Source organism: Plasmodium relictum (genome assembly GCF_900005765.1).
Source record: "Plasmodium relictum strain SGS1 genome assembly, chromosome: 1".
Classification (NCBI taxonomy): Eukaryota; Apicomplexa; class Aconoidasida; order Haemosporida; family Plasmodiidae; genus Plasmodium; species Plasmodium relictum.
Genome location: NC_041679.1, coordinates 7074 through 16891, shown reverse-complemented (window position 1 = coordinate 16891; position 9818 = coordinate 7074). Strand labels below are relative to the sequence as shown.

Here is a 9818-nt window from a genome sequence, read left to right as displayed (position 1 = left end):
ATCTATAAAAAATTTTCCAATTATACATTATTATTTAAAGCACTATCCTTAATTTACTTCAAATAAAAAATTTTTTTTAATTTTCATTTTAACTTTGTAAAAGTGAAGTGTTTACAAGTTGATATTATATTGAAATATTAATTTTGTATTAATCCATAAAGAATATAAATTCTTAATATATATAAAAATACATAAAAAATATATTTATGCTATAAAAGATTAATTGTATAAAATTTTTAATACAAACTTTTTTTTTTATAAATTTAGATCTATTGAAGATCCTTTATTTTTTTTTTTTTTTTTACTTTTTTCTTTTTATTAAAATTAGCATTATATAAAAAAGAGAGAAATGGTATGGAAGTAATACTTTTGTATTCTGATGAAAAAAAAAAGGAAAAGAAGAAAAAACATTATAATTTTAGCTTTAGAAATTTCTATTTTAACAGAAAATATTAAAATAATTGTTCACAAATAACTATACATACATATGTAAGTGATTTGCTTATAATTTTTTTTTATCATTATTTGTCAATATTTTAAAAATTAAGTTTTGTAATTTAAAAAAATATCAAAAAAAAAAAAAAAAAAAAAAAATCTATTTATTAATATAAAATTAATTTTTTTAAATATCATATTAAATTGAAACACATCTTTATTTTAATTTTTAAATCAAGATTTTTTTACGAAAATTTTATTCAGAAAACTATATTAATAAATACTATTATGCTTTTTTTTTTTTTTCTTTCTATATTCAATTCTGTATAATGAGACTATCTTTTAAGCAATTTTATTTTTTTTATTTTTTTTTTTTATTTTGGAATAAATTAAAATCTGAGGTTAAAAAAAAATAAAAATATTATTTTGAATAATATATGGTATTTAAAATACAAAGAATATTTCACTTTTCATTTATTTTTTTATTAGTCTAATGATAGAGTAAATAAAAAGCAAGGTGGTATGCCTGAAGATGAAAAAGAAGAAGTATATTTAGAATTTGCTGAATATGATTTAAATAAAGATGGTACGTTAAATTTTATGAAAAAATTTATAGTTTGAAAATAAAATATTTTAAAATCATTTAGAATTATAAAAAAAAAAAAAAATTAAAAGATTAAATTATTACTGTTTTTTTTAATAAATAAATTACAAAAATTATGTAGTTTTGTAAATATTGTCATTTCTTTTAATTAAAAATTCCACTAAAAGATTATTCTATTTCATTTATTATAATTTATTTTCATTTTATTCAATTAAGGTTTAATTGATGCTGAAGAAATTGTATTAGTTTTAAAGAATATGAAAAAATCCGATTTTGTAAATTTTTTTACAAAGGTAGATTTGGATTCGTCAGGAACAAGTAAGGATTTTTTTATTATTTTCAATTTATAATATTTTAGATTTCTTATAATTTTTATTTTTAAAATGCATATGAATTTTATTTTATTTTTTTTTAGTTTCAATTGATGAATATATTATATTTATAGAATCAAACTAAAATTATGAGGAGATGCAAAAATTTCTAAATAAAGAAAAAATGTTTCTAGGAAATAATTTTTCTATAGAAATAAATGATGTGCAATGGGTTATTAGCCATCTCAATTAAAGTTTTTCTTTTTATTTGTTTTTATTATATAACACATTTATATGTTAAATATAAGAATTATTTGTCTTTATATATATTTTTTTTAATATTAATTAGTAATTAATTTTTGTAAATCTTGAAAAATAAGAAAAATACTTATCTTAAAAATAATTGAAAACTTAATCGTTATATTTAATTTTTTGTATATAATATTTAAAGATATGAACTAAGTTCTATTTTTACCACCAACTTTTATAAATATGAAAAAAGAAAAATTATTTTAAGTTTTAACATAAAATTTAACATAACATTTATTAAAATTAATGAATTTTCCATCTTTCACCATTTTATATTTGCTAAGTATACCTAAAAAGTAAAAAAAAAATATATATATATAATTTATACGTTTAGAGATTTTTTAAGGTACTACTTTTATTTTGTATATTTATAGCAACTGTCTTATGTGTATCTAATTGTCATAAAAAGCTTTAATATATATCTCTTTGATATAAGCATAAAATATTATTTTGTATTTACATAAAATACTTTTTGAAATATAAAAGAAAATTGAGGTATTTATTTTAATTATGCAAATATGTCTAAGTTTTTCATATAAAAAAAAATTCAATTAGTACATAATTTTTTTTTAAAAAATATGTTTTTTCCAAATAAAATTAAAAAAAAAAATATATATAGATTATTATTCTTAATCTTAATCTTACAGAATCATTAATGATAAAAGTGCGATTATTTTTTTTTTTTTATATTTTCACTAATGAAAAGAAATAAAAATTTCTTTTTGTGATTAACATTAGAAATTTTATAAAGAAATGACAAGTTAATGCCAAAGTCTTTTGTATAAGACAACTACATTATTTTTCTTAATTTTTAAGAGATATTTAATTTATTTATTTTTTTTTTTTTATTATAAAAAGTTACAAATTAATGTAATTTCTTAATTCTCCCTTTATATCAATGTTAAATCAAAATTTATATAATTTAAATTAAGACACTTAAAAGAAATAGTCAATTTATGTATCTAACATATAAAAAATGGATTTATTCGTAAAATTAAAAGGGAATATTGTTTTTAATAGGTATTTCCAATGCCTTATTATAATCTCTATAAATAAAATATCAACAAGAAAAAACTTATAGATTGTGAATAAATTCTAAAGCTTTGCATCTATATGTATAAATCATAGAAGAAGTATGTCTTTTTCATTCTATTAAGACTATTATTTAAAAAAATATCACATAAAATGTGAATAAATTTATTTATTTTTCTTTATTCTTAATTTTATATAGTACATACATTTTTCTATTTCAAAAAATTAAACAATCCATATAAAAAAAAGAGCTATTATTTAATATATTCACATATCTGATTAAAAAAAGTGCGTACCTTATATTTTACACATAATTATATATTAATATTTAAAGTTTAAATTAATAAATTTACAAATAAAGTGTATTTACAATACATAATAAAAAAAATTAGATGTAAAATAATATTTTCTCATAATATTTCAAATTAAAATATTCTTATGTAAAATGTTACAATAAACATGTAATTAATTTATATTATTTTATTGAATAGCAATAAAAAAAATACATTATAATTTTTTTTTTTTTGTTAATTCTACAGCTATAACCATATATATGAAGTCAAACTACAGACTATAAATTATTTAATATATTTCTTGTATACTTTTAACATTGCATTCATGCTAATTATTTTAGTTAAATCTTCTATAATTTTCTAAAATGAAATAGAGAAAACAAATTCACATTATAGCTAAATGAAACTTCTGAACATATACATATGAAAGTATTATAAATAAAAATTATCACTAGTTTAAAAGTAGCTTTTCATATTATGCTAATCTGAAAAAAAAAAATATACCTAAATATTTAGAGAGCCATCACAATTTTTTATTATTTGAAATTAATAGTAAAAGTTATTTATAAAAAAATTATTATTAAATAACCATTAATCATAGTATTTAGTTAACACGATGTTAATATTCCATATAAACTTTTTTTTTTTTTTTTAATAAATATAATACTTCTATATGTAGGATATTTATCTATTAGAACAATTTAATATTATGAATTGGAAATTAAATAAAAGTTTCTTTTTGTATAAAAAAAAAAAAATATTTAATTATAAAATTAATATACATTATAAATTGAGACTAAATGAGTATATATTTATATTTAAAAACAATAAAAATATTTTATTAATAAGGTATATTTGTTATAATTTAATAAATACAAAATATAAATCATTAGATATCAAAAATCTAAAAAGATGACAAAAAATTCCAATTTAAACAATTAGAAAAAAATTTTGCTTGTTTAATTATTTTATATATATATGGGCTAAAAAAAGTCCGATGAACCGGAATCGAACCGGTGACCAACAGATAACCATTACAACTACAGTCTGCCGCTCTACCAACTGAGCTATCATCGGAATAATGATAGGTAATTTGCATTACATCATTAATATAACATAGTATATGATAACTTATAAAATTTTCTATTATACATCCTAATTATTTTATATATACGGATATATATTTTTATAACTATAATAATTAAAAAAAAAACATAAATTAATGTAATAAAAAAAAAATGTTTTTCTTCCTAAAAATATACAAGAAATATTCATTTTTTTTAAATATATACAAAAAAATTAGTTAAATTTTTTAAATTAATTATATATATATGGATAAATTATTAAATATTATTGCAAAATATTAAGAATTTTAAAAAATCAGAAATATTTTGGTTGGGAAAATTTTAACGTAACATTTTTTTTTTAATAAGTTCAAATTAGGGGCGACTAGCTCAAGTGGTAGAGCGCTCGCTTAGCATGCGAGAGGTACGGGGATCGATACCCCGGTCGTCCAATTAGAAAAATAAATTTATTTTATAATTTTTAACAATTAATAATGTATATTATTATATTAATGAATTATAATAATGAAGAGATGAATGAATGAAAAATAATTAAATGCTGTAAATAGTATTTTTTTAAATAAATTTATTTATAAGAAATTATGAGAATCTTTTATAGAATAAGAAGAAATGAAATAAGCTAACTTTTAAGGAATTTCTTATAATATTCTTTATTATTTCACAGAATTTCAAAATATAAAATATATTTTTGTATTAAAATAATGAAATAATATCTTATATATAAAAGTTTTTATAGAACTCCATGCTACTTAATTTTTATTATGTATAATATATTATTTTATTATTTTAATACAAAAATATATTTTATATTTTATTTTTTTTTATCATATACATTTGTTTATCATTACATTTTATTTTTTTTTTTATCATATTTTATTTTTTACATTTTAATTTTTTTTTTTTCATCATTTTTTTTATTTATTGCATTTTATTTATATTTTTTTTTATTTTATTGTATTTTATTCTAATATTTTTTTATGTTATTTTATTTTTTATTCTATGATATTCCATAAAAACTTTTTAACTTTATGTAGTAAGTTTTTGTTTAGGAAAATTTATTGAAAATATTGAAATATAAGATATTATAGCCTTATTAAAATGTGTAAACAAAAAATGTAAAAATTAAAAATTATGAAAAATATAAAACTTAAATAATCAAGAAACATATTTTTTTATTTAAGTAATCTTAAAATTGGCGTTTACTTTAACAAAAATACTTTAATGAATTTACAATAAATTATTTAAATTAAAATTATAATATTTTATTATCGTTAACAAAATATAATGTTATTTTAATTTATATAATATTTGTTCTTTCAAATTCTATTTAAGTGAAAAATTATTAATAAATAATCATGACTTTTTATTTTGAATTCTTCAATCTCAAACTAAAATAATAAAGAATAAAAGAGGAAAATCAATTAAAATGAATCACATTTCCTAATAAAAAAGAATGAAATTTTAATGATAAAAAATAATTTAAAATACTTCGTTCTCTGATTGAAAGAAATTAATAGACTTTAAATATATATATATTTTTTTATTTTTTTTAAAATGAAGTTTTATTTTTAAATCCTGATAAACATTTAAATGAAAATTAAGTAAGAATTCATTTTGTTTGGGGGAAAAATGGATGATTATTTACTTCAATTAAATATCATTATATAATTTTGGTTATTTTTCTTTTTTATTTAAATAAAACATTTCCTTTTTTTGAGTGTTTTATTTTTTTAAATAGTTTTATATCATTTTTTTTTTTTTTAATTTTTCTTAGTACCTTTTCTTTAATAGTTTTTTTATTTAAAAAATGTTATTGTTACTAATAATTGATTAAAAGGAAAAAACATAGAGAAATAATAGTGGGAAAAAAGAGGGAATAGAAAAAAAAAAGTATGATAATATATATATTTATTTAAATATCTCAAATTTTATTACATAAATTTTTTTTTATTTCTTCTTAAAGGAAGATTCAATAAATATAAGACAGAAAGAATGCAAATATTTATGCTTCATTGATTTTTATTTCTTTTTCTATTTTTTTTAAAGTATACATTAATTAAAAAATATACAAGTTCCAGGATTTTAGTTTTTTTATGAAATATGAAAATTTAAATTATTAGTTTAATACATGAGATATAAAAATAATTTCTTTTATTTGAGAATGATGCTATAAAAGGAGCAAAGTAAAAAAATTAAGAAAAACATAGAAGAAATTATTTTTAACATTTTTTTTAGATTATGAATATATATAATGACTTTGAAAATAATGATAACAACAACAAAAATAATATAATTAATAGAAACACATTATTTTATATTAAAGGGAATATTATAAGCGATTCTTTTATAAATATGAAAGGTGGCAATTTTATAATGATAGATACTCAAACAAATTTAGTTACTTTTAGTATATTTTTATATTTAATTATTTAAGTAAAATTATGTAAGAGTAATTAAATACATAAATAATTTTAAAAAATAATAATATAATGATTTTAATTATCATTTTTTATGTTGAATGTGTTTTTTATAATTGTTATTATAATATTAATTATTTAATATTTTTTTGGAAATTATTCGTGGCTTCTTTTTAAAATATAATTCTAAAAAGTTATTATAATTTCTATATATTTAGTAAACATTTAGAATATAAATACTAAATCTTATTGTAAATAAAATGGCATTTGAGAGAAGAGTAAAGTAAAAAAAGAAAAAAAAGGGTAATTGCTATTTTAATGTATTTAAAATATAATTTTATAATAATTCCTAAGATACATATATTTTTTTATGACTTTTAAAAATACAAAGCATTTTTTTATTTTTATATAAAATTTGTTGTTTTATCTAATTTTTAATAGAAATAAACTAAAATATTTAAATATATATTATTTTTCTCATATACTTCTACTTTATATTTTTGCATAAAAACATTGCAAATATTATACAAGGTTTAAGTGACACTAATTTCATTTTTAATATATAGTTATATAAGAGACTTATTTATAACATGGAAAATGTTATCCTACATTTGTTAAAGGATTGTAAAAATGATTATTTATCTTTGAATTATGATACATAAATTCTAAAGTATATATATAGATATTTTCTTAAGAATTTACTACATAATTCGTTATTATCAAGTATTTTTTTCATTTTCTTGTATTATATATAATGTAGATAAGTACATAAATTATAGTTACATGTAGAGTTTTAACTTTATAAATTTACTAATTGGAGAAATAAGACTTATGAAATAATGAGTTATTTTTCTTATTTCATTCTATTTAAAGTATTATCTTTTAGAATATTAGTTATATCTTCAATTTTTTTTTTTTTTATAGATTAAATATATTATATTTATTTTTTTCCTTTTGATATCAAATATATATATCTACTTTTTATGTAAGTCAAAAAAAGCTCTATATAATTATTATGTTTTGTATTTTTTTTTTTTTTTTCATTTGTTTCTTCTTTATATATTATATCTAAAAGAATTAAATTACATAGGATAATAATAAACAAAATATCCTCATCTTTGAAGTTTAAATTAAAAAATTCCAAGAAATACATGTCAATATGCACAAAAATTAATAAAGTTTAAAAAAAAATTTTCATAACTTAAATCATATGCATCTATTTAAGAAGTGTATTAAAAATAATTATAAAGATATCATCCATAGAGAAATTAATTTATTAATATGTCTTTAGTCTCTTCATTTTATTTTCCAAAAGTCTTGCTAGAATTTGTAAAATTAATTTTTATTTTTAAATATAATGAATATTCTTATAAATTCTTTATTTCATTTTTTCTGTATTTCTGCATTAGTGTTTAGTGAATGGATTGCTATAATGGTAAAGTATTTAAGATATACTTTTACTTTATTTTTGCTTGAGCAACTGTTTTAAATTAATTAATAATTGTTCGTCTTTTGGAATATCTTCATCTGCAATATATCATAAAAACGCTTTTTCTGATGAGCTTAATTTTTGTGTTTTTATTGGAAATTATATCTTAAAACTTGCAATATTTTCCACTTTTTTAGACAGATTTTTATATACCTTCAATTATTATATTTCAATAGTATTTTATTGATTGCCTATTCAATGATTTTGATAGAGTATTAAACAAAACAATTAATAAAGAGCATGCATAACTAAATATACATATTTTTAGTATATATACTTATTTTTATTATACATAGTAATATTTAATATATATATAACCTTTAATTTAAATTAAGCAATTATGTATCACTTAATAGATATATTTTTAATTTTACCAATGTATTTTTATTTACGAAGAATAAGTATATTATTTTAACTAAAAACACACACAAAATTAAGTTATAATAAATAACGCAAATTAAACTCTAAATTATTTAATGCTATTTGAAAATATACAAATCGAATACAACACAAAATTTATAATTCCATCCATTAATTTTTATATTTTAATTAAAAATTAGTAATATCTCAGCTCAAAATCATCAACAAATCCAAAAAAAAAATTCGGACATTTTTTTTTTTAAAAAATTACAAAGATATATAAAAAAAAAGTAAGCAAAAAAAATATGGATATATATATATATATTTTTTTTTTTTTATGACTAGTGTCAGTGCGTACCTGACTTGTATTTTCCTAACTAGTAAGCTAATTTTATATTACAAAAGGTTAATAACATTTATTTATTAACCAGTATTTTTTCACTAATTCTTTTATCTTTATTACTCAAATTTTCAAATTGTGAAAGGTTATTTCTATCACAAATATCGAAATAATCTTTAGGTTTTAATATTTTCATAGTATCTAATTTAATTTTATGATTATCAATCACTTGTATTAGATTATTCATTCGTCTTTCATATAGTTCATTTGTTTTATTAACAATTTAACTTTTGTTAAAGGAATCTATATTTCTTTTCTTCTATAATAAATGGGTATGGCTTTCTCTCATATTCAGATAATCCATAAGATATAATGTCTCCCACTTTAATCTTTTTATTCTTAATTAAAGTTTTTCCTTTATTTTAATTAAATTCTCATTTTGTTTTTTCCATATATTGTTTAGATAAATTATTCTTACTTCCTTAGTTGTTTCTGTTGTTGTTCTTGAAAAACATAGGCATATAAAATTGACTTATTAATTGTCTGCTTAATGACTTTGTGATTTATTAATTGCCCGTTTAATGACTTTGCTAGAGTATTAAATAAACAAATTAATAAAGAGCATGTATAACTAAGTATACGTTTATATATATATATTCGTTTTTATTATATATATATATACAGTTTTCTTATGATGCATAATATTTAATTGAAGTTAAATTTTACTGCATCTTTTAATAAACCTATTAACAGTTATAAATGAGTTTTTATTTACAAAGAATTAATATCTTCTTTTAATTAAAAACATACAAATAATTTATAACAATTTATTAAGTCAAAATTTTATGATATTCAATGTTATTTCAAAAATATACATTGAATAATACATAAATATTTCTCTTATCTCTTAAGTTTTTAATAAGTTAACATTTCTTTCTTTTAATTTTTATTTACACTAAAAATTAAAACATAACATAACATAACATTCATTCCTTTTAATTTTTATTTACACTAAAAATTAAAACATATTATAACATAACATTTCTTTCAAAAAACTCTTCCCAAAAAAAAAAAAATATTTAATTTTTTTTTTTTTTTTTTTTAAATTACAAAGATATATATATATATATAAATAAACAAACA

General features: G+C 16.4%; 1 protein-coding gene and 2 non-coding genes across 3 annotated transcripts; 2 read left to right on the top strand and 1 right to left on the bottom strand.

Annotated features, from left to right (window-relative positions):
- Positions 1 to 764: 764 nt before the first annotated feature.
- PRELSG_0100400 (centrin, putative) lies at positions 765 to 1495 on the top strand (the record flags this gene model as incomplete). Its single annotated transcript, XM_028677967.1, has 4 exons — positions 765 to 836; positions 925 to 1021; positions 1256 to 1357; positions 1455 to 1495. The coding sequence occupies 4 exons, from the start codon at positions 765 to 767 to the stop codon at positions 1493 to 1495; spliced, it is 312 nt and encodes a 103-aa protein (XP_028531369.1).
- Positions 1496 to 3977: 2482 nt separating this feature from the next.
- On the bottom strand, positions 3978 to 4061 carry PRELSG_0100300. The gene has a single exon. It is a non-coding gene; the product is annotated as a tRNA-Tyr (tRNA).
- A 366-nt stretch (positions 4062 to 4427) lies between these two features.
- On the top strand, positions 4428 to 4500 carry PRELSG_0100200. The gene has a single exon. It is a non-coding gene; the product is annotated as a tRNA-Ala (tRNA).
- The last annotated feature ends 5318 nt before the right edge of the window (positions 4501 to 9818 follow it).